The following is a 26233-nucleotide window of genomic DNA, read 5'->3' as shown; positions in this document are numbered from 1 at the left end:
CCTCCTCTGCACTCCCTCCAAGGCCAAAATAGGCCAAAATGTGGTGGAACATTAGACAACAGATCAACAACCCCAGGTGCCCATTTTGCTGAATTGTCATTTCAAATTCGTTAGGAAGGCCAATGGTATCCATCGCAAGGGGATTTGAGAGCAAGAGTAAGGGTGTCTTGCTGCAACTGCATGGAGCCTTGGCAAGACTGCATTTGCATTATTGTCTACAGTTTTAGTCTCTTTATCTAAGAGAGGGTATAATTGTTATCGGGGGGTGCAACAGAGGCTGACCAGATTATCTCCTGGCTTGGCAGGTTTGTCTACCCTTGAGCTAAACCCAGCCTGCTGTGCGTAATTCAATCAGAATCTAAAAGTCATTGGTCAGATGGTACATACTTATCGTTGATTTTAAAATGAATGGTATCGTGTCAATGGAGGCCATTCAGCTTACTTATCCTCTGCTGGCTTTCTGAAAGTGCTTGGGTCCAACTGCCTGGAAATTCCCCTTTATCCCTGCAAATGCTACCTCATCAATACATATTCCATTCCATTGTGCAAGTTGTCATTGCATCTGCTACACAACCTTTCAGGAAAATGCATTCCAGGTCCTACTGTGTGGCTGACTAAAAGAGCAAAACAACAGAAAATTCCATCATTGGGCAAATCCCAAAATGAAGCATGTAATAGGAGGAACCTGCATTTGAAGCCAGTACCTCTGAATTGGCTGTAAAATGCTTTGCCACTGAGCTATATCTCTTAACTGCCATGTCATTGCTGTCGGGAGAACCAGCTTCAGTTTCATTGGAAGTCTAATAACTACCGCTAATTAGAATGCTGTATGAATGGTGACAGATTTGTGTAGAGATGCAATGCACAGCACAGCATGGGAAGCCTTCTCAACAAGCTTCAACTGCACATACTCATCACAATCACATTACACTGACTTTTTGGCTAAGATATAGCACCAGATCAAGCCCAAGATGGGGTGCAGTGCCTTATCTTGTCATCTTGGAGCTTGTTTGTTTCTCTTGTGGGGGCCATGATTTTGATTCACTTTGAATTTGGATTTTGGAGAAAGCAAGGGGGTGAATTCGGCTGCACCCGGTTCACTTTGTGCATTAGTTTTGTAACTTTAGAAATAGAGTAAATTCTTTTCTTGAGGTAACGCTGAATGAGAAACATCTACCTAATGACACCTGAAATCCAGGAAGCGACACAACCAGCTGAGGTCAAATGCTCTGTTGCTGCACAATGCACCCATGCCTGCAAATACTTGCACTTAATACGTTGGCCAAGCAGATCGATCAACACGACTGCTACCCAACCCTAATTTTCCAAGAATAAGGTCAAATAAAAATTTCTTGGATATGGATATTTGGATTATAACTGCAGCTTGTAGCTTGATCGTAACCAGAAGAAAAATCAGATAATGTTTACCAGTTAGGGTTTGTTGAAGCTTTGGGTGATGCCACTCAGAAGGTTGCCAATCAGCCCATCTTGCAAGACTGGCTCTTTGAAAATGCCATTCAATTATTTTCATTTTCCAGCTCTTTTCCCCAAATGCTGCACCCCTTTTCCCTTTTGAACATTTATCATATTCCCTTTTGAAAATCATAATACAGCCTGTATTCATCCTCCTCTCAGGCAGCATGTTTGTGGTAATAACACCTCAGTGATTTAAATACCAGTCTCTGCAGTAAAGACAAACTGATGATTGATTTTTAAAAAGAGGCATTTAACAAAGCATTTGGAACCCCTAAAAAGAGGGACTTCTTCACAAAGCATCAGGAAATTAGGAAGGAGGCACCTGGAGTGGAACTAGTGATCTCTTGATCAAATGCTCTATCCAATTCACAGCCATTCAGCCCATCATGTCTCTGCCATCCATCAAGCACTATCAATTCCGCTCCCATTTTCCAGCATTTGGTCCGTAGCCCTGTATGATGTGACATTCCAAGTGCTCATATAAATGCTTCTTAAATGTTGTGTGGGTTCCTGTCTCTATCACTCTTTCAGGCAACGAGTTCCAGATTCCCACCACCCTCTAGTTGAAAAGATTTATCCTCAAATCCCCTGTAGATTTCCTGACCCTGATCTTAAATCTATGCCCCCTGGTTATTGACCTGTCTACTAAGGGAAAATGTTCCTTCCTATCTAACCCATGTATGTCCCTTGTAATTTTGTACACTGATAATACATTTCAAAAGGGGCTTGGATAAGTGCCTGAAAGGGTTAAAATTCACAGCATTGTGGAGAAAGAGCAGAGGAGTGGGACTAAAGGGACAACAATTGCAAACAGCTAACTTCTTCCTGCTGTACCTTTCTTTATCTTTGACACGTGATTCCTGAGTGGATATGGGTGACGCTACGTTATTTTTGCGTCAAATCTGGTGTTAACATAATGGCTCACTGTCCAAACAAATTGATGAAAGAAAGAGGAAGTGAGGAACAAGTATTTATTTCTTTCCAAAGGGTATTTCCTTAACGATTTACAACTCTTTCAGCTCCTATTGGTAAAATTGCAAGTCCTTCATAACCACATAATTGACAGGCGTATTACAGGTTTGGAGAAGTATAAAGACAAAGAAGGGGGCACCCGGATTTGAACCAGGGACCTCTTGATCTGCAGTCAAATGCTCTACCACTGAGCTATACCCCCTAATACCAATAACCCAACTGTTGAGAGAACCAACTTCAGTTTTATTGGAAGGCTAATAACTCTCATTAATCAGAATGCTGCATGAATGGTGACAGAGTTGGGTCGAGCTGCAATGCACATCACAGCATGGAAAACCTTCTCAACAAGCTTTAACAGCACAAGCTGATCACAATCACATAACACTGACATTTTGGCTTAGCACAGTAAGAAGTCTCACAACGCCCAGTTAAAGTCCAACAGGTTTATCAGGCAGCACAAGCTTTTGGAGTCTCAGGCTCCTTCGTCCGGTGAGTGAGGAGTTGTGTTTACAAATAGGGCATATACCAACACAAACTCAATTTACACGATAATGGTTGGAATTTGAGTCTTTACATGCAATCAAGTCTCAAAGGTACAGACAATGTGAGTAGAGAGAGGCCAAGCACAGGTTAAAGAGGTGTGTATTGTCTCCAGCCAGGATAGTTAGTGAGATTTCGCATGCTTTTTAAAAACTTTTTGCAAGCTACACTTCTGGTTTAGACCAAGTGTTAGATCAAGCCCAAGATAGGATGCCATGTCTTGTCTTGTCAGCTTGGATCTTATTTGTCTCACTTTGGAGACCATGAATTGGATTCAATTTGAATTTGGATTTTGATGCAAGCAAGGAGATGGATTCAACTGCACCCAGTCCACTTTGTGTATTGGCTTTGTAACTTTAGGAACAGAGTGAAAAAATGTTTTAGATAAAAATAACACTGAAACATATCCCCAGTGACAGCTGAAATCTGGGAAGGGATGCAACCAGCTGAGGTCAAATGCTCTGTTGTTGCACAATGCACCCATGCCTGTAAATACTTAAGTTAACACATTGTCCAAGCGGATCGATCAATACGACTGCTACCCAATCCTAGTTTTCAAAATAAGTTCTAAAACGATTTCTTATAATTTGAATGTGCAACCTAATTGCAATATCATTTAATAAGAACAAAGAACAAAAACAGCCCGGGAAACAGGCCCTTCGGCCCAACGAGCCCGCGCCGCCATCTTAACACTGCCAGTCCCCCCCTCCACCCATGACCCTTATCCAATGTTTTATGGCCATCCACATTGAGGGAAACTAATTTAGGGACAATTTATTACTGCCAATCAGCCTAATAGCACATCTTTGGGGTGTGGGAGGAAACCGGAGCACCCGGAGAAAACCCACACAAGCACGGGGAGAATGCGCAAACTCCCACAGACACCGGCCCAAATCCATGTGTCTGCACAGCAAACAGTGATAGTCACTGAGCTGTCGTCTTGCCCAGTATCTGGTCCAGTTTAAGCACACACTAACGACATGAAGCACTAGGCCAACCTCGAAAAACCAAGAGCTGCCCAAGTATGACACATCGCGTGTATGCCCCTCGTTGGACACAAGGCGGATCCACTTAAAACCTGTGAATGAAAAAGAGAAAAAAACCCCATTATTATTGTACCATATCCATTTACCTTACCAGGGACTCCCAATGCTAATGACCCTTATTTAAAACAATCTCCGATATCCACCCATCCCCAACCCACTCATGTGCCTGTCAAAGTTACTCTTAAACGACTCTAGCGTGTTTGCCTCCACCACCTTACTTGGCAGAGCATTCCATACCCCCACTATCCTCTGTGTGAAAAACCTCCCTCTAATATCTGTGTTATACCTCTCCCCCCTCACCTTAAGCCCATGGCCCCTTGTCCTGTGTGTCTCTATCATAGGAAAGAGCTTACCTCTGTTTACTCTATCTATACCCTTCATAATCTTACATACCTCTATTAGATCCCCCCTCAGTCGCCGTATTTCAAGGGAAAAGAGCCCCAATTTATTCAATCTTTCCTCATACCCCAGTCCCTCCATACCAGGCAACATCCTGGTAAACCTCCTCTGCACTCTCTCCAGAGTCTCCACGTCCTTCCGGTAGTAAGGCGACCAGAACTGGACGCAGTACTCCAAATGCGGCCTAACCAACGTTCTGTACAACTGCAACATTAGGCTCCAGCTCTTATACTCTATACCCCTTCCTATAAAGGCTAACATACCAAAGGCTTTCTTCACCACACTCTCCACTTGCACTGCCACTTTCAAAGACTTAATTGCGAACCGGCAAAACAATTGAAAATAATAGTACACTCGCAGTTCAGACTCACCAGCCACCAGTACACTGCTCCGGACAACAACTGCAAACAGCTAACTTCTTCCTTAGATAATAATTAGGTGTGGTCTACCATAGAGATCTTCAATGCCACTCTTTCATTACACAACATCAAAAATTCATTCTAAGTATCTCAGCATGATTTGAATTGTTGGATTTGTTACAGGAGAGTTTTGGTAGTGATCATCTCCACATCGGATCAAAGGATACATTAAAGTAAATAGAAGTAAAAAAGTTTCTGTGTGAAAAAAAATTAGGGAAAGAAGAAGAGATTGTAAGAGATAGAGGAGAGTTTTGGTTGTGGTCATGTTCACTGATGATTGAATTTTAAAAGGAGGCACTTAACAAAAAGTTAGGAACCCCTAAAAAGAGGGACTTAGCAAAGCATCAGGAAGTTAGAAAGGAGGCACCTGGATTGGAACCAGTGACCTCTTAGCCAAATGTTCTATCACTCAACTATACCCTCAATTCACAACCATTCAGCCCATTGTATCTCTGAAAGCCATTAGTGCTCACCTAAATACTTCTTAAATGTTGTGAGGGTTCCTGTCTCTATCACCTCTTCAGGCAGCGAGTTCCAGATTCCCACCACGCTCTGGGTGAAAATGTTTTTTCTCAAATCCTCTCTAAATCTCCTGCCCTAACCTTAAATCTATGCCCCCTTGTTATTGACCCCTCTACTAAGGGAAAAGGTTCCTTCCTATTTAACCCACTTATGTCCCTTGTAATTTTGCACACTGATAATACATTTCAAAAGGGGCTTGGAGAAGTGCCTGAAAGGGTTAAAATTTGCAGCATTGTGGGAAAAGAAGAGAAGTGGGACTAAAGGGACAACAATTGCAAACAGCCAACTTCTTCCTGTTGTATAGAATCCCTACAGTGCTGAAAGAGGCTGTTTGGCCCATCAAGTCTGCACTGACCACAATCCCACCCAGGCCCTATCTCCATATCCCCACATATTTACTCCTCTAATCCCCCTGACACTAGGGTTAATTGACCATGGCGAATCGACCTAACGGACATATCTTTGGACTGTAGGAGGAAACCAGAGCACCTAGAGGAAACCCACTCAGACACGGGGAGAACATGCAAACTCCACACAGACAGTGACCCAAAGCCAGAATTGAACTTGGGTCCCTGGTGCTGGATGAATATAAATGCACTGAAGGGAGCACCCAGATTTGGGCTGGAGACCTCTCAATCTGCAGTCAAATGCTCTACTGCTGAGGTATACCCCCTCAGATACAGCTTGCTACGATTTGACAATGCCTGATTCCTGAATGAATCTGGGGGAGTCCGCATGAATTTTGCGTCAAATCAGGTGTTAACACAACGGCTCACTGTCCAAACAAGTTGACTTAAAAAAGAGGTAAGGCACGAGTATGCATTTTTTTCATTGGGCATTTCATTTACAATTTGTAACTCTTTCAGCTCCTGTGGGCAAACTTGTATGTCCTTCACAACCACATAACTGACAGGCATATTACAGACTTGCAAAAACATAAATGCACCAAAGGTGGCACCTAGATCTGAACCAGGAACCTCATGATCTGCAGTCAAATGCTATACCACTGAGTTATACCCTCTAAACAGTAGCCAAAACCTGTTGGGAGAACCAACTCCAGTTTCATTGAAAGTCTAATAACTTGGTAATCAGAAAAGATGCATGAGTGATGATAGAGTTGTGCAGAGATGCACAACATGGAATGCCTTTTCAACAAGCTTCAACAGCACATGCTGATCACAGCCATGTAACACTCACCTTTTGCCTAAGATCAAGTACCAAATCAAACCCAAGATGGGGTGCAAAGCCTTATCTTGTCAACTTACATCTTGTTTGGCTCTCTAGTGGGAATGATGAATTGGATTCAATTTGAATTTGGATTTTGGAGCAAGCAAAGAGATGAATTTGGACGCACCCAATCCACTTTGAGCATTGGCTTTGTATCTTTAAGAATAGAGTAATGTTTTTTAAAGTAACACTGAGCGAGAAATATCTTCCTAATGACACCTGAAATCCAGAAAGGGATGCAACCAGCTGAGGTCAAATGCTCTGTTGCTGCACAATGCACCCATGCCTGTAAATACTTGCAGTTAATACTTGGCCAAGCAGATCAATCAACATGACTGCTATCCAATCCTAACTTTCCAAGAATAAAGTCAAATAAAAATTTCTTGGATATGGATATTTGGATTATAACTGCAGCCTCTAGTTTGATCAGAACCAAAAGAAAAATCAGATAATGTTTACCAGTGTTTGTTGATGTTTTGAGTGATGCTATTCAGAAGATTGCCAATCAGCCTGTCTTGCTAAACTAGCTCTTTGAAAATGCCATCCAATTATTTTCATTTTCCAGCTCTTTTCCCCAAACCCTGCACCCCTTTTCCCTTTTGAGTATTTGTAATACTCTCTTTTGAAAATCATAATACAGCCTGCATCCATCCTCCTGTCAGGCAGTGTGTTTGTGGTAGTAACACCTCAGTGATTTAAATACCAATCCCTGCAGCAAAGACAGATTGATGATTGAATTTTAAAAACAGGTATTTAACGAAGTGTTCGGAACCCCTAAAATGAAGGACTTAACGAAGCATTAGGAAGGGGGCACCTGGATTGGAACCAGTAACCTCTGATCAAATGCTCTACTACTGGGCTATACCCGCACACCACAACCATTCAACCCACTGCTGCTGTGTTAGCCATCAAACACCTATCAATTTCAATCCCACTTTCCAGCATTTGGTTTGGAGTCTTGTATGCTATGGCATTTCAAGTGCTCATCTAAACGTTTCTTAAATATTATGAGGGTTCCCGTCTCTGTCACCCTTTCAGGCAGCGAGTTCCATCTTCTCACCACCCTCCAGGTGAAAAGGTTTATCCTCAAATCCCCTGTGGATTTCCTGCCCCTGACCTTCAACCTATGCCCCCTGGTTATTGATCCCTCTACTAAGGGAAAAAGTTCCTTCCTATCTATCCCATCTGTGTTCTTGGTAATGTTGTACACTGACAATACATTTCCAAAGGGGCTTGGATAAGCACCTGAAGGAGTTAAACTTTATGTGGTGATGCCGGCGTTGGACTGGGGTAAACACAGTAAAAAGTCTCAGAACACCAGGCTAAAGTCCAACCAGTTTATTTGATAATAACCCCACAAGCTTTCAGAAACACTGTTCCTTCATCAGGTGTTTGGAAGGTTCTGATCAGAGAAGGTGTGCCTCTATATACCCTTCTCTGATCAGAACCTTCCACACACCTGACGAAGGAATAGTGTTTCCAAAAGCTTGTGGGTTTGTTATCAAATAAACTGGTTGGACTTTAACCTGGCTATGTGAGACTTTTTACGGGGTTAAACTTGGCAGCATTGTGGAAAAAGAGCAGAGGAGTGGGACTAAAGGGACAACTATTGCAAACAGCCAACTTCTTCCTGCTGTATCTTTCTGTGATCCTCTGACACCTGATTGCTGAGTGGATCTGGGTGAGGCTACGTTACTCTTGCGTCAAAAATGGGTCACTGTCCAAACAAGCTGATTAAAAAAAAGGAAGTGAGAAACGAACCTTCATTTCTTTCCACGAGGTATTTCCTTTAGGATTTGCAATTCTTTCAGCTCTTATTTGTAAGATTGTAAGTCCTTCATAACTGACAGGAGTATTACAGACTTGGAGAAATATAAATGCATCAAAGGGGGCACCCAGATTTGAACCAGGGACCTCTTGATCTGCAGTCAAATGCTCTACCACTGAGCTATACCCCCTACATACCACATGAGCAGGGTTTTGAGAACCAACTTCAATTTTATTGGAAGTCAAATAACTATCAGTAATTGGAAAAGCTGCATGAATGGTGACAGAGTTGGGTCAAGATGCAATACATACGCAGCAGAGAAAGCCTTCTCAACAAGCTTCAACAGTACAAGCTGGTCACAATCACGTAACATTCACCTTTTGGCTTGGCACAGTAAGAAGTCTCGCAACACCAGGTTAAAGTCCAACAGGTTTATTTGGCAGCACAAGCTTTCAGAGTCTCAGGCTCCTTCTTCAGGTGAGTGGAGAGTTGTGTTCACAAACAGGGCATGTACAGACATGAACTCAATTTACAAGATAGTGGTTGGAATGCAAATCTTTACAGGTAATCAAGTCTCAAAGGTACAGACAATGTGAGTGGAGAGAGGGCCATGCACAGGTTAAAGAGGTGCATATTGTCTCCAGCCAGGACAGTTAGTGAGATTTTGCATGCTTTTTAAAAGCTTTTTGCAAGCCACACTTTTGACTTAGACCAAGTGTTAGATCAAGCCCAAGATAGGGTGCCATGCCTTGTCTTGTTGGCTTGGATCTTGTTTGTCTCTCTTTGGGGGACCATGAATTGGATTCAATTTGAATTTGGATTTTGAAGCAAGCAAGGAGATGGATTTAGCTGCACCCGGTCCACTTTGTGCATTGGCTTTGTAACTTTAGGACTAGAGTAAAAAAAAGTTTTAGATAAAAGTAACACTGAATTAGAAACATCTCCCTAATGACACCTGAAATCTGGGAAGGGATGGAACCAGCTGAGGTTAAGTGCTCTGTTGCTGAACTATGCACCCATGCCTGTAAATACTTACAGTTAATACATTGTCCAAGCAGATCGATCCTAGCTACCCAACCCTAAATTTCCAAGAATAAAAATAAATTCAAAAACAATTTCTTATAAATTGAATGTGCAACCTAATTGCAATATTATATAATATTACATAATAATTAGGTATGGTCTATCATAGAGCAAATGGCCATCTTCAATGCCATTGTTTCATTACACAACACCAAAAATTCATTCTAAATATCTCGGTATGATTTGATTTGTTAGATGTGTTACAGGAGAGTTTCGTAGTGGTTGTCTCCACATCAGGTCAAAGGATAGATTAGAGTAAATAGAAATAAAGTTTTTTGTGTGAAAGACAGATCAGGGAAAAAAGAAGAAATTGTAAGAGTTAGAAATGTGAAAGCTTGAACTTGAACTTCAGATAGAATTTAAATCATTTGGATCATTGTGTCCCTGGTGGCTAAAAACAAGTTAATCAGCTGTAAAATGTGGAATATATAACTCTCAGCTTGGGCGTATAGTTCAGTGGTAGAGCACTTGACTGCACATCAGGAAGTCCCCTGGCTCAAATCCAGCTGCCCCCTTTTTTCTTCTTGCCATTACATTCTATCCCATTCTATGATTCCGCAAATGTTGGTCAAACCACATTGGCCAACCTGTTTGCTTTTGATCCTGATTCAATTCTGTACAATGGTGCGCTGATGTGGTGGAATATTAGACACTAGATCAACAAATCCGGGGGCCCATTTTGGTAAGGTGTCATTTCAAATCCATTCGGAAGGCCAATGATATGTTGGCCTTCATCGCAAGAGGATTTGAGAGCAAGAGTAAAGATGTCTTGCTGCATTTGCATGGAGCCTTGGCAAGCCAAGGCATTTGGATTTGAACCAGCTACCTATTGATCTGTAGTCAACTGCTCCACCACTGAGCTACACCCTCTAATTACCACACTATTACTATTGAGAGAACCAACTCCAGTTTCATTGGAAATCTAATCAGTAATCAGAAAAGCTGCATGAGTGTTGACAGAGTTGTGTAGAGATGCAGCACACAGCGCAGCATGAAAAGCCTTCTCAACAAGCTTCAACAACACAAGCTCATCACAATCACGTAACACTAACCTTTTGGCTAAGATCAAGCTTCAAGATGAATGCAAAGCCTTATCTTGTCAACTTAGATCTTGTTTGTCTCTCTTGTGAAGACCATGAATTGGATTCAATTTGAATTTGGGATCTTGGAACAAGCAAGGAGATGAATTTGGGTGCATCCGGTCCACTTTGTGTATTTTCTTTGTAACTTTAGAAATAGAGTAAAATTTTTTTTTGAAGTAACACGGAATTAGAAACATCTCCTTTATTACGCCTGAAATCCAGGAAGGGATACAACCAGCTGAGATCAAATGCTCTGCTGCTGCACGATGCACCCATGCCTGTAAATACTTGCAGTTAATACATTGGCATTTTCTTTGACCAATAACTTTTCTGAAACTACCAGTGAAATGATATTAAAACAAAATGGATATTTGGATTATAACTGCAGCTCATAGTCCGATTGGAACAAAAAATATCAGATCATGTTTTCCAATCAGTGCTTGTCGAAGTTTTGAATGGTATTACTCAGAATGTTGCCAATCAGTCCATCTTGCAAGACTGGCTCTTTTTGATTCGTTTTGATTTGATTTATTATGGTCACATGTATTAGCATACAGTGAAAAGTATTGTTTCTTGTGCTGTATACAGAGAAAGCATACCGTAGAGAAAGAAACGAGAGAGTGCAGAAGGTAGTGTTACAGTCATAGCTAGGGTGTAGAGAAAAATCAACTTAATGCAAGATAGGTCCATTCAAAAATCTGACAGCAGCAGGGAAGAAGCTGTTCTTGAGTCAATTGGTAAGGGACTTCAGACTTTTGTATCTTCTTCTTGATGGAAGAAGATGGAAGAAAGAGCGTCTGGGGTGCGTGGGGTCCTTAATTATGCTGGCTGCTTTGCTGAGGCAGCGGGAAGTGTAGACGGAGCCAATGGATTGGAGGCTGGTTTGCATGATAGATTGGGCTACATTCACGACCTTTTGTAGTTTATTGTGGTCTTGGACAGAGCCCGAGCCATAGCAAGCTGTGATATAACCATAAAGAATGCTTTCCATGGTGCATCTGTAAAAGTTGGTGAGAGTCATAGCTGACATGCCAAATTTCCTTAGACTTTTGAGAAAGTGGAGGTGTTAGTGGGTTTTCTTAACTATAGAGTCGGCACGGGGGACCAGGACAGGTTGGTGATCTGGACGCCTAAAAGCTTGAAGCTCCTAACCCTTTCTACTTCGCCCCATTGATGTAGACAGGGGCATATTCTCATTTAAGCTTTCTGAAGTCAATGACAATCTTCTTCATTTTGTTGACATTGAGAGAGATTATTGTTGCCATGCCAGTTCACCAGATTCTCTATCTCATTCCTGTTCTCTGTCTCTGTTTGAGGTCCAACCCACTGCGGTGGCGAAAGTGACATCCAATTATTTTCATTCTCCAGCTCTCTTTCCCAAACCCTGCACCCTTTTCCCTTTTGAGTATCTATCACATTCCCTTTTGAAAATCATTTCCCCTTCCTTTTGGGGAGCTGCCCCTTTTACTTTGTCCTAATGTAATTTGAGTTTGTCTACTTGGTTTGACCCAAAAGACCTCCACCCACTTTTGAAAATCATAATAAAGCCTGCATTCATCCTCCTCTCAGGCAGTGTGTTTGTGGCAGTAACATCTCAGTGATTTAAACACCAGTCCATGCAGCAAAGACAGACTGATGATTGCTTTTTAACAGGAGGCACTTAACACAATGTTAGGAGCCCCTAAAGAGACTGAACAAAGCATCAGGAAATTAGGAAGGAGGCACTTGGATTGGAGCCAGTGATGTCTTGATCAAATGCTCTATCATTCAGCTATACCCGCAATCCACAACCACTCAGCCCATCATACCTCTGCCAGCCATTAATCATCTATCAATTCTAATCCCATTTTCTAGCACTTGGTCCATAACCTTGTACACTATGGCATTTTTAGTGCTCACCTAAATGCTTCTTAAATGTCATGAGGGTTCCTGCCTCTGTCATCTTTTCAGGCAGCGAGTACCAGATTCTCACCATCCTCTGGGTGAAAATGATTTTCATCACACCCCCCTTTATATCTCCTGCCCCCTGGTTATTGACCCCTCTACTGAGGGAAAAAGTTCCTTCCTATCTACCCCATCTATGTCCTTGGTAATTTTGTACACTGACAATACATTTCAAAAGGGGCTTGGATAAGTACCTGAAAGGGTTAAACTTGGCAGCATTATGGAAAAAAAGCAGAGGAGTGGGACTAAATTGCAAGCAGCCAGCTTCTTCCTGCTGTAACTTTCTGTGATTCTTTGACGCGTGATTCCTAAGTGGACCTGGGTGAGGCTACGCTACTCTTGCGTCAAAACTGTCTCATTGTCCAAACAAGTCGATAAAAAAAAAGGAAGTGAGAAACGAACCTTCATTTCTTTCAACGAGGTATTTCCTTCAGGATTTGCAATTCTTTCGGCCCCCATTGGTAAAATTGTAAGTCCTTTATAATTACGTAACTGGCAGGAACATTACAGACTTGGAGAAATATAAATGCACCGAAGGGGGCACCCGGATTTGAACCAGGGACCTCTTGATCTGCAGTCAAATGCTCTACCACTGAGCTATACCCCCGCAGCTGTTGAAATTGTTTGTCTGAATGGCCCTAATAATAGATTGTTCTTGAAGTTTATTAATTTGAGTGCGAATTAAAACATTCAAAACTTTCATGCAGCGAATTCTCATGAGTTATGGAAAAAGAAGTGGATTTATTGAAAGTTCCTCTCTCAGCTCTCCCTTGTGGGAGCAAACTTGCACTGCATGTTCGAAACACAGTGCAGCAGTGATCATTTCCCACTGCTGACCCAGAACACGAGTGTGTGCAGTGGAGAGAAGTGGGAGCGGAGTTGGACAGAAAGTTTCCATCTGACAACGGTTCTAGTTTGGAACTGACTCCAAAACCCAATCTCCCTTAGCAAATTTATCAATTACATTGGGTGTGTTCTTAGAAGCACTGACCATCGCTACTCGACATTCATGTAACGACTAGACCCAAATCCAGGGGACAATCTAATTTTGCAAGTACACTGAGCTATCCCTGTGATATCAGTCAAAAATCCAAGTGTTCCCTTTTGAAAAGAACCTGACTGTCAGGAGAATGGGTCCAGCCTGTGTTAGCTCGTCACATCTAATACTGACCTCTTTTTAAAATAGTTTTACTCCATCCTTGAAGTTACAAAGTCAATGCTCAGTGTGGACTGGACAGACCCAAATCTATCACTTGCTTTCTCCGAAAACCAAACTCAAAATCCAATTGGATCTAATTCATGGATTCATGGGTTGTCCATTGTTCGCAGCATGTGGATCATTGTCTGCAGCAAACTATCCAGCCTTCAGGAGAATAGTGACCACGACACCACGCAACCCTGCCACAGCGACCTCTGCAAGACATGCTGGATCATCGACACAGATGCCATCATCTCACGTGAGAACAGCATCCACCAAGTACATGGCACATACTCTTGCAACTCGGTCAATGTTGTCTACCTGATACGCTGCAGGAAATGATGTTGCGAGGCATGGTATATTGGGGAGACCATGCAGACACTACGACAACGGATGAATGAAGACCGCTTGACAATCACCAGGCAAGACTGTTCTCTTCCTGTTGGCGAATAATTCAGCGGTCACAGGCATTTGGCCTCTGATCTTCGGGTAAGCAATCTCCAAGGTGGCCTTCATGACACAAGACAGCGCAGACTCGCTGAGCAGAGACTGATAGCAAGTTTCACACACAAGCAGACGGCCTCAACCGGGATCTTGAGCTCATGTCACACTATTTGTAACCACCATGACTTGCCTGAGCTTGCAACATCTCACTTACTGTCCTGTCTGGAGACAATACACATCTCTTTAACCTATGCTTAATGCTATCTCCACTCACATTGTCTGCACCTTTAAAACTTGATTAGCTGTAAAGACTCGCATTCTAATCAGTATTCTGTAAACTGAGTGTGTGCCTTTATATGCCCTGTTTGTGATCAGAACTCTCCACTCGCCTGATGAAGAGGCAGAGTCCTGAAAGCTAGTGGCGTTTGCTACCAAAAGTTAAAATGGCCAGCAGTCAACAAGACAATGCCTTAAATAACAATCAAGGAATGCCACAATGCATTCACTGTTAATATTGGACAACCAAGTTATTTAGCCTCCCACAGACCTGATATATCTCATCCATTTGAATGTATTTTATTGACTTTTGATGTTCTTCTTTCAACTTACTTATTTAATAATGTTTTCATTCAGCTGACAGACTTAAACTGACAGCTTCCCTTGTGTATCAGCAGTGGATAGTCACAGAACATGGTACTGACAAATTTTTCATTTTAACATTGACTTAGAGTTGATGCACTAGATGTACGAAACTTGTAAGCAGGTTTTTGACTTACCTTTATAATGCACATATAATGTTCAGCATGGCAATGAGCTGTAATATAGAGATATTAATATATTGCAGAGAATGAAATAAAGGATTGAATCTAAAATCATGACAAAATTACAATAGAAATTGTAAACTTTGTTGTAAGATTAATATATGCTCAACCATTATTGAACTAATCTTATTACATTTTACTAATTTTCCATTATAGAGACACAAAAGCATGACCAATTTTTAAACAGCTATATCTAGCAATATACGACAACTTCTACTGTTCATCAAATGTTCATTGATAACTCATTCTTTTTTTGATAATTCCTCAGCATTTCCCGGAAGCAAGACCTCTTTGCAAATTCATTTCACCAGCTGTAAAGCAAACATCTGAATTTAAGCCACAGTTTCATTCCTTCCAACGCCTCGATTTTAAAATTCTCATCCTGGTTTTCAAATCCATTTATGGCATCATATGGCCTATCTTTGCAATCAACTCCAATCCACAGGCCTCTTAAATATCTGCACTGCTCTAGCTTTGGTCTTTCGTGCATGTTTGATTTTCAGTGCTCTCACCATTGGCAGCCATGTTATGTTGTCAAAGTTGCTAAATGCTGGAATTCCCTCCTTAAACATCTCCACCTCAGTCTTGTTTTTAATGATGTGGAGATGCCGGTGTTGGACTGGGGTAAACACAGCAAGAAGTCTCACAACACCAGGTTAAAGTCCAACAGGTTTATTTGGTAGCACAAGCCACTAGCTTTTGGAGCGCTGCTCCTTCATGAGGTGAGTTTGTTTTTAATGACACAGAACAACTGAAATGATTGTTGTAACACATTTACACATTTTTATGACAGGGACACACAACTGCAAGACATCTGCAGCCTTGTTACAATATTCCCTTATAAGAGCTATCTGACTGGTGACACCCAGGTCAGGTGACCCCATGTAGTAGAGTGTACCATATTGTATCTAATATTGGAGCCGACTACCACAATCACCCTATTAACTTTTGATTTTGATTTGATTTATTATTGTCACAGTATTAACATAGTGACAAGTATTGTTTCTTGGCACTACACAACCAAAGCAACTGTTCATAGAGAAGGAAATGAGGGAGTGCAGAATGTAGTGTTACAGATATAGCTAGGGTGTAGAGGAAGATCAACTTAATGCAAGATAGGCCCATTCAAAAGTCTGACATCAGCAGGGAAGAAGGTGTTCTTGAGTTGGTTGGTATGTGACCTCGGCTTTTATATCTTTTTCCCAATGGAAGAAGGTGGAAGAGAGAATGTACAGGGTGCATGGGGTCCTTAATTATGCTGGCTGCTTTGCCAAGACAACGGGAAGTGTAGACAGAATCAACAAATGGAAGGCTGGTTTGCATGACGGATTGGGCTATATTCATGGCCTTTTGTAGTTCCTTGCGGTCTTGGGCAGAGCAGCAGCCATACCAAGCTGTGATACAACCAGAAAGATCTGGTGACCTCCAGGTCAGGTGACCCTGTGTAGTATAATGTACCATATTGTATCTAATACTGGAGTCTACTACCACAATCACCCTATTAACATGACAACCTCCATACCTCATTTCAATCCTTTAAGATACTTCTCAGTCAAAACCTCTTTGTTTGACCAAGCTTTTTGCCGTAATCATCAACAAATAAGAGCCAAGGACCTGCCTTCAGGCAGAGCACATACCAAATGGAAATAGAATATGCCAAATATTTCCTTATGTGGCACAATATCAAATATTTAAAAGGTAATTTTAAAGGCTTGGGGACATTTTATTATATTAAAGGCGCTGGTAAAAAAAACCTAATTGTTGTTTGAAGTGAACAAACTTTCTCATAATCAGTACTTTATAGCCAGAGTAAATCTCTCTGCAGAGGAACATGTGCATTCAGAACAGGAGTAGGCCATTCAGCCCCTCGAGACTGCTCCGCCATTCGGTAAAATCATAGCTGATTTGGATGTGGCCTCTGCTCCACTCTCTTGTCTGCCTCCAACACAGCCCCTCCACCATATTGCTTGGATCGCTGTCTAATTCTGCCTTGAATTAATGCAATGACCCAACCTCCACTGCGCTCTGGAGAATTCCGCAGACTTTTGAGAGGAAAAGAAATCTCATCTCCATCTTAAAAAGCAAGACCACTTCTTCTCAAACTGTGTTCCCTGATTCTAATCTTATTCTTCTCCCCACAAGTGGAAACATCCACCTTATCAAATCCTCTCAGAATCTTACATGTTTTGGGTAAATCACCTCTCATTCTTATGAGGTAACATTGCAGTGTCAGGGGATCAGTACTGAGGGAACACTGCACCTCTCATTCTCTCTCTCCCTTCCTTCAAGATACCTCTTGTGACCTATCTATTTGACCAGATTTTTGGTTATCTGCCTGAATATCCTTTATGCTACTCAATATCAAATTTTGTTTGATAATATTACTTTGATGTGCCTTGGAATTAATTAGTATTAGGGATAGAACAAGGGAGAGAAGAAGGTATAGTTTAGGATAAGGAGTGGGAGAGGGCCTGGGTAAGGTATGCTGCCTGAGTCAGTGCAGACTCAATGGGCTGAATGGCCTCTTCTGCACTGTTGGGATTCTGCGATTCTGAGAATCACAGGAATGAGTCGAATGAACCTTCCCTTTAATGCAGGTATTTACTTTTTCATGCAGAGCATTTGATGGTAAAGAAAGATAGATAGACAGACAGATGGATGGATAGAGATACAGACAGAAAGATGGATAAACAGACAGATAGACAGACAGATAGATAGACAGACAGAAAAACAGACAGATAGATAGATAGACAGATAGATAATTAGATAGAGTGTGTGTGTGTGTGTGTGTAAGTTTGTACATCTGAAACCAACACAGTAAAAAAAAATTGAAACATGAAATGTAGCAAATGTCAAACTGTGGGATTGGCTATTTGCTGCCACGTGTGCGGAAGTTGTGGCGGAGACTGCGGGCCGGTAGCGGCTGCTATGGATGCGGCTGGTGAGCGCGGAGCTGCGGAAATCCGCTCTCCTCTCCCCGGGGTACCGGGGCCGGAGCGGCCCCTCTGTACCCAGACTCCCGGGAACAAAGAGGTCGGCGGGACAGCGGCTCGCCCCTTCAGGAGGTCTGTCCGGCTTTGGGAAGGCAGCTGTAGAAGGGATTATAGCAACAAAGGAGAGGAGGATGGGGGGAATAGTTTGTAATGTGGGGAGGGAGACGCTCTTACTAACGTTAGGAAAATGCATTGAGAATATGTGCAGAAAAATGGACGATTTATGGAAAGAGAAGTTAAGTTTGGGGATTGCCAGGCAGAAGCTGGGGAGGGAACTGGATAAATGAACGTTTCAGTGTAGGCAGTGCTGCAAAAGTTTGCGCATTCTGTAATCCCAATTGATTTTTGTTATTCTCAGTAATGCTTCTCGATCTACTGGAAGTTTCTCGCATTTTGCTTTTTTATTTTTGTTTTTTTAATTTATTTTGTATTGCCAATGTTTAGAATCCATTTGATTACAAGTAGTCACTAAACTTTAAAGTAATTTGGTGGCTGGTGAAATGCTTCGAGAAACCTGGGGCTGTCGATCCAAATTTAACACTCTTTTCAAAATATGTGGAAGTATTTGTGGCTGGCAATTTAGTGTTCTTTCCTGAGATCAGATACATAAGCCGAATCCCAGTTTTTTTTCCATTACAATCAAACAATGGCTATCAATGGTGTCACTAGAAAGGCCTAGGGGTGAGGAGGAAGAAAATGTTAGCTTACTTGTGATTAATAAATAAGCTGCATCTGAATCTCACCAAGACTGCAACTAATTTTGCCATAGCTGATGATAGTGATGAGAGAGGTTTCTGCTTTTGAGGACTTGGACAGGTTTAGGAGAATATTAGGTTTGTGGCATGGTTTAAAAGATCATCAATGATGCATTGCCCCAAAACTTAATATTTAAGATAATTCTATAAATGCAGGTCCCTTGCATAGAGGTGATGTAGTACTAGATTTTTTGGTATGTTGTTGGGTGGATGTTAATGAGAAATGTTATGCTGGTTGCTGTTGAAATAGCTACAGATGAAATAGGCTTAACACTGCAGGTGTTCAGCCAAAGCAGAGCAAAGATAATCAGAGCCAATAAAATGGTGCAAAACAGCCAAGTCAGTGAATAGAAGTCATGACCAAACTGTACCCAGTCATAGTTAGATGGTGGTTTGTGGGCTGGTTCCTGGAAGATATTTTAACATTGGAACCATTGCAGGGAGAAAACCACAAGACTGACCTCCAATATTAGACGTCTGTTTTGAGTTCAAATTGGGAAATTTGAGTTTTCCAACATTGAAAGGTGATGTCTGTGAGATAGTTAGGTAGAATTATGAGATAGTGAATTGAATGGAAAGGCGAACCTGGAAAATTTACATCAGATTACATTGAGAGTTTTGGATGAGTTGCCTGAGATACAAATTAGTAAAATATAATTTTAGGATTATTATCAAGAAACTCCCAAAGGTGGGGGAGTCTAAAACTAGATGGCATAAGTTTGAGGTGAGAGGGGAGAGATACAAAAAGGTTCAGAGGGGCAATTTTTTCACTGAAATGGTGAGTGTTTGGAACAAGCTGCCAGAGGTAGTAGTAGAGGCGGGTACAGTTTTGTCTTTTAGACAGCATTTAGATAGTTACATGGTAAGATGGGTATAGAGGGATATGGGCCAAGTATTTAATGGGAAAAGCTGGGCGGCATGGACAAGTTGGGCCAAAGGGCTTGTTTCCATACTATAAACCTCTATGACTCAATAACTGCTTTTAGCATAACATGACGAACAGATGGGATGACTTCCTGAGTAGACGAGTAGAGGTAAATCTCTTGAATCACTTAAGATAAATTAGGAAGTTGTATTGTACAGACTCAATGGCCATTATGGATAGAAAAACTAAGATGAGTTAGATGGCCTTCATTCACCCGTAAATAATCTGTTGCCATGTGCAAGAGAATGGACTTTTGAGGAAAGGTAGTTATAAGTTTGTAATTAAGCGTTTAAGAGGTGACCTTTCATATGTGGGGTGGCATGGTGACACAGTGGTTGGCATTGCTGCCAGGGACCCAAGTTCAATTCTGGTCTCTGGTCAATGTCTGTGTGGAGTTTGCATGTTCTCCCCGTGTCTGTGTGGGTATCCTCTGGGTGCCCCGGGTTTCCTCCCACAGTCCAAAGATGTGTGGGTTAGGTTGACTGGCCATGCTAAATTGACCCTAGTGTCAGGGGGATTAGTAAGGTAAATACATGCAGATAGACCCTGAGTGGGATAGTTGTTGGTGCAGTCTCAATGGGCCAAATGGTGGTCTCCTGCATAGTAGGGATTCTATGATTCTTCAATGATTCTACATGTGTATATGTGAATCCAGAACTCTACAGTCTAAACAGTGCTAGTAGGGTTAGGGGGGAACAAACTGGTAAAGGACAAATCAACAAGTTCCCACAAAGCAAGTGATCACTTTTGAGTACAACTCCAAACAAAGTAATGAGGGCAGCAAGCTTCACTCATTTGAGGAAGAGTTGGAAACCTTGGGGCATGGAACTGTAAATCTCTCAGGACGAATGAGCCAAGGTGGTGTCACTCAGCTACATTTATCTTTTGAAAGCATAAAGGAGGGTATGGTGGACTAAGTTTAAATTATTCATCTTCACTTTTGCCTCTAATACTTGCCCTTTTATTCACAGGACACCTGTTGGACCATCTAGAAAATTAAATGCAAGCTTTAAATCACCAGTAAGTGATTAAACATACTCCCTTTGGGAGTGCACAGAGAATTTCTGCAAGAAGGCAGTGAACGAGAGCATACCAAGCAGGGCTGGCCTTATGGGTGGGCAAGTGGGTGAACTCAATGTCAGGTGGGAGCTGGGTAGAGCTACCAAATGTGCAGTGCAGACTGGCTGGCTGCCTCACCCACCCAAGAGTGGCAAAGATCTGGAAATAAATATTGGAAATAATATCTGGAAATAAATATTGTATGTATCTTTTTTAAAAGCATTATTAAAATACTTTTTATATGCAGCACTTTCACATTGGGTATTAAATACTGTAGTTCAAGTGGAGAGTCTGTAATTACTAATCCACTTTGAAAAGAAGCCCATCAATCAGAAATACTTTAACCTAATTTTTTATTCGTTCATGCTGGCTGGCCAGCACTTATTGCCCATCGCTGGTTGCTTGAGGGTAGTTGAGAGTCAACCACATTGCCGTGGCTCTGGAGTCACTTGTAGGCCAGACCAGGTAAGGACAGCAAATTTCCCTCCCTAAATGACATCAGTGAACCAGATGGGTTTTTCCGACAATTGACAATGGTTTCATGATCATCAGTAGATTCTTAATTCCAGATAATTTTATTGAATTCAAATCCCACCCTCTGCCGTGGCGGGATTCGAACCCACATCCCCAGAAAGTTAGCTGAGTTTCTGGATTAATATTCTAGTATTAAAATCACTAGGCCATCTTGTCCACGATTCATTGAAATATAAGGAACAGACAAACCAATCCCTGAGTCATCCTTTGTGCTGTTAATATATTTATTTTTTATAATATTTTTTAAACCATGAATAGCTTTTCCTTTAATGTACAATGTGTCAGCTATGTAATACTGCACAGTGAGAAGAGTATCTCGTTTCCCTCCCCATACTCACACTGATTTCTCTCCCAGCTAAAGACCTCACAAGACCCAGAGCTCAATTCCACTAATCTTCAACTTGACCTGGAGAACCTGAGGAAGAAATGCAAAGAACTCGACGATCAGATTGAAGGATTGATCTCAGAGTAAGAGGCTTTGCTTTTAAAAGTATGAAGTTTATTGATTAGTGTCACAAGTAGGCTTGCGTTAACACTGCAATGAAGTTACTGTGAAAATTCCCCAGTTACCACACGCCGGCACCTGTTTGGGTACACTGAGGGAGAATTTAGCATGGCCAATGTATCTAACCAGCACGCCTTTCAGAGGGGGAAATCGGAGCGCCCTGAGGAAATGCACGCAGGCACGGGGAGAATGTGCAGACTCCACTCGGACAGTGACTCAAGCCGTGAATCGAACCTGGGTCCCTGGCAGTGTGAGGCAGCAGTGCTAACCACTGTACCACATGCCACCCCACAATAGATTGCACATGGGGCCAACCAAAATCTTAAAAAATGCAAAATCTACCTGTTAATTATTTTTAAAAATTCTTGTTCCTTATCATACTTGTATTTCCATAAGACCATATATTGAAGCACCTTACACTCTGACCTGTCCCTTTTAAAGAAGATATTGATTCTCAGGATTGGGGCTGTGAATACTGTCTGCTTTTCCTGAGATGTGTCCTGTGAAATATATTACTTGTTTCAGGGAGTGAGTTCATTGCGCAGTGTAGTTCTGAGCTTGGAAGGCCTAGGTTGGACGGAGAGACAGCAGGCAGTTCTATTTTTGACCTTGACACTAATAGACTGGAGGGAAGGGATACATCAGTTGGTATTCCACTTCTGATTAGTCTTTGGGAATGGCCTCCTTGTTGATATAGTTTCGAGCGTGATTCCATTGCCCTTCACAGTCATATAGTCCGATGTGGAGATGCTGGTATTGGACTGGGTGGGCACAGTAAGAAGTCTCACAACACGAGGTCTTTTAAAGAACTAGCACAGGCAAAATGGACCAAATGGCCCCCTTCTGTGCTGTAAGATTCTATACCAGGAGGGGCAGCACATTCACCCACAAAGGCCTGTAGTAAACTAGGTTATGAATTATTAATTTACAGGCCACCTGGTGTAACAACATTACAAAATATATCACACACTTGAATTATCAGAGAGGGGATCTGTTTGGTATCAATGTTTGCGAAGGATTTTGTGTATGGAACATTTGTGTTTTTTCTTTTCCTGCAGAGGATATACTCTAGAAGAGCTGGATCAGCACATTGATCAGCTCCACGAATACAATGATATCAAGGACGTGGGTCAGTTACTGTTGGGAAAATTGGGTGAGAACTCTTTAAATGCTGCTAATAGCACTTGCATTAATTTAACTCTGTATGTTCACGAGGCTTTCCAGAGAAAATCACAATCAACAAAGTGTAATGGCTGATGTAATTTCACACAACTTTTATAGAATCCCATCAGTGCAAAAAGAGGTCTGCTGATTCTCTGAAGGAGAGTGGCCAGTCTCAGGAGGCCACTGCATGAAATGATTGTTAATTTGACACTGAATCTCACTCAGAACTGCCATTGAGCAAGAATGTTACACTGCTATCTGGTGGGAATTGTTAGGAAGATTAGCATTTGTTGCCCATCCTTAATTATCATTTAAACTGAGAGGTTTAATGGGCTACCTCAGAGGGGTAAGGGTCAAGCTGTTTGTCTGCAGTCACATGTAAGCCAGATTGGTTAAAGATTTCCTTCCTTAAAGGATGCTCGTTTCATAGTCACCATTATCATAGAATCCCCACAGTGCAGAAGGAGGCTGTCAGTTTATTGAATTTGCACCAACAACAATCCCACCCAGGCTCTATCCCACGTATTGACCCTGCTAGCTCCCTGACACTGAGGCAATTTAGCATGGCCAATCAACCTAACCTGCACATCTTTGGACTGCGGGAGGAAACCCACGCAAATACGGGGGGAGTGTGCAAACTCCATACAGACAGTGACCCAAGGCCCAGAATTGAACCTGGGTCCCTGGCACTGTGAGGCAGCAGTGCTAATCATTGTGCCACCGTGCCATCCAAAAATCAATCAGTTTGCTGTGGGTCTAAGGTTGCATGTAGGCCAGAATAGGTAAGGATGGCCAATTTCCTTCCCTACAGGATTTTAGTGAACTAGACTATTCTTTATGGCAATAATTTCATCATTAATGCAACTAGCTTTTAATTCCACCAGGAGGCATGGTGGGATTTTGAACCCAGGTCCCTACAGCTTCAGCCTTAAGATTACTAATCAAATGAGATAACCACTGCACCATCACCTCCTGCTGGGACTATCTGCCAGATTCATTAATTGAATTTAAATTTCACCAGCTGCCATGGTGGGGTTTGAACCTGCATCGCCAGATCATTAACCTGGATTACCAATCCAGTGATATTACCACGGCACAACCAACTCTCCCTAACTATGATAATACATTACTTGATAATGCCATGGATTGTTATGTTACATTAAAGGCACTATAAATGCAAGGTGTTATGAGAATGAGTCTACACTTACAATCTTACTCAATGGTCTTACAATCTAAATGACACTTTCCTATTATTTGTTGTAGCAGTAATCAGAGGGGTCACCACCAGGGAATTGTACAGTGAGTTTGGATTGGACTTGGAAGACTAGACTGCAACGAGAGAGAGCCCTACATGATTCAAGGCTGGCTGAGAATCTTCATCCATCTCAATTTGATCTTCATATTGATTCTGTCAACAAAGATATTGAGAGAAGGGGTGGAATAATCAGCCATGACTAACAGCCCACCAGAACAAAGGGAGGTGAAGCCTGGTGTAATGGCTGATACCCAATCAAAGGCCAGTCGGGCTAAGGAATATTAGTGATGGATGTTTGGCAGTTGTTGATTTTATGGGTTTGTTGCTTGCTGTGTTTCGAGTTCACCTTTGCATCTACCCCCACCTCCCTTTATTTTATTGTTGATTTGTGGGGCATTTGCATAATTGTCACAGCCCCTCCTCATTCAGTTCTTTCTACTCTGCCCTTTCCATTCAGAGCAGGAAGGATGAGCTTAATGGAGTTACAACCAGTTTATTTAGAAGTAACTTCCAGTTTGACCACCTAGGAACTGTCCAGTCAGTTCACAATGGAAATCTTGAGAAACGGGCATTAGTCAGTCCAGGTTGATAGTTGCCTCTGTTCCTAGTGAGTGGCGCAAAGCCATTCCATCATTAGGGCATCACAGTTGAGTCCAGTCCTGGTCGGGCGCTGCCCAGGTTATTGCTGCATCAGGGGTCACTGGGCAACGATCAGGAACAGAAATATTGACAAAATATCAGAGCAGCACAGTAGCTAGCACGGCTGCTTCGCAGCGCCAGGGACCTAGTTTGAATCCCAGCTTGAGTCACTGTCTGTGCAGAGTCTGCACATTCTGCCTGTGTTTCCTCCGGGTGCTCCGGTTTCTCCCTACAGTCTGAATAAAATGCTGCTTAGATGCATTGGTCATGCCAAATTCTCCCTCAGTGTAGCCAAACAGGTGCTGGAGTGTAGCAATGAGGGGATTTTGCAGTAATTTCATTGCAGTATTAATGTATGCCAACTTATGACAATAATAAATAAATACATCCTCCACACTCTGATTCCCTGGCACTGAGGCTAATAGCGCTGGTCCCTGCAACAACCTTGCTGTCAACTCTGAGATTACTGAGCTCCATGTTTGACAAGGATTAAATCATCATTCTGTTAATGTAATATAAATGTGTTACAGGACACACAATTCCGAATACAGGCTACATTTGGGCAGTAAATAAACAACCTCGCTTCCCACTTCAGTGACAATATCAATGTCCGTGGGTCCATCACAACAGCAGTGTCAGGTTTTGATGCAGCAGTGAGCTCCCTTGCCACTTTCTCAGTGTTTGGTTAATCTGTTTCATCAGAGTTTAATTCCCAAGGCCAGTGATGCTCTGAAAGTGTTGACGATTTAACTTGTTTCAGAACCTGCATTTGGCACTTCGTTCAGATGTCACCAGGATATCAAATTGTACCGATTTATGAACCTTTGTTTCAGAATTGTTATTCATTGAATGTGAAGGATTGTCATTGATCAATTAAAACAATCTATTCTGGTTGTTGTTTGGTACATTTATTGTATGAAAATTGATTAATTGGGCCATCACTGATTTCTCCCTTCCACTTTGGTGGCCAGTCTGTTTTATATTGAAAATGAATCAATGGGGAGGCAGTCTACTCTGCAAGTGTGAGCTTAAAGTCCCACTAACTGTTGGAAGTACTCCATACAATGCGCAAATTGCTGGTAGCTTAAATTTTAAAAATCTTTCATTAAATAAATATAATATTGGAGCAGTGACTGTGCACTGTTGTAACATGGAGTATCAATAATCCTCACTAGTGGAGTCACATCCATATTTTTGCAAATATATGGAAAACTTCAGAAAACTTTCTTGGTCCATTTCTCTGTTGCACTAAGACGACTGCTATGGTATACAGCTATAAAAGCAAATTATTGTGGATGCTGGAATCTGAAATTAAATGCTGGAAAATCTCAGCAGGTCTGGCAGCATCTGTAAGGAGAGAAAAGAGCTGATGTTTCGAGTCCAGATGACCCTTTGTCAAAGCATCATCCGGACTCAAAACATCAGTTCTTCTCCCTCCTTACAGATGCTGCCAGACCTACTGA

The 26233-nt window shown here is 41.9% G+C and overlaps 1 protein-coding gene and 3 non-coding genes across 5 annotated transcripts; 1 reads left to right on the top strand and 3 right to left on the bottom strand.

The window, feature by feature from the left end:
* Nucleotides 1–2578: 2578 nt before the first annotated feature.
* On the bottom strand, nucleotides 2579–2650 carry trnac-gca (transfer RNA cysteine (anticodon GCA)). Its single transcript has one exon. It is a non-coding gene; the product is annotated as a tRNA-Cys (tRNA).
* A 5837-nt stretch (nucleotides 2651–8487) lies between these two features.
* trnac-gca (transfer RNA cysteine (anticodon GCA)) lies at nucleotides 8488–8559 on the bottom strand. The gene has a single exon. It is a non-coding gene; the product is annotated as a tRNA-Cys (tRNA).
* A 4454-nt stretch (nucleotides 8560–13013) lies between these two features.
* On the bottom strand, nucleotides 13014–13085 carry trnac-gca (transfer RNA cysteine (anticodon GCA)). The gene has a single exon. It is a non-coding gene; the product is annotated as a tRNA-Cys (tRNA).
* A 4777-nt stretch (nucleotides 13086–17862) lies between these two features.
* On the top strand, nucleotides 17863–24968 carry swi5 (SWI5 homologous recombination repair protein). 2 transcript variants are annotated; one of them, XM_080213540.1, is made up of 5 exons: nucleotides 17863–18006; nucleotides 20586–20634; nucleotides 21563–21675; nucleotides 22771–22865; nucleotides 24143–24968. In XM_080213540.1, the coding sequence occupies exons 1-5, from the start codon at nucleotides 17870–17872 to the stop codon at nucleotides 24202–24204; spliced, it is 456 nt and encodes a 151-aa protein (XP_080069666.1). In that variant the 5' UTR covers nucleotides 17863–17869; the 3' UTR covers nucleotides 24205–24968. The 2 variants fall into 2 exon arrangements, with proteins under 2 accessions (XP_080069666.1, XP_080069664.1); XM_080213538.1 differs by having other exon boundaries at nucleotides 24140–24968.
* Nucleotides 24969–26233: the final 1265 nt, after the last annotated feature.

Source organism: Carcharhinus amblyrhynchos, chromosome 27, assembly GCF_965287045.1.
Source record: "Carcharhinus amblyrhynchos chromosome 27, sCarAmb.v2.hapA, whole genome shotgun sequence".
Taxonomy (NCBI): domain Eukaryota; kingdom Metazoa; phylum Chordata; class Chondrichthyes; order Carcharhiniformes; family Carcharhinidae; genus Carcharhinus; species Carcharhinus amblyrhynchos.
Note: the sequence above shows the minus strand (reverse complement) of the source record. Positions and strands in the feature narration are given on the sequence as shown.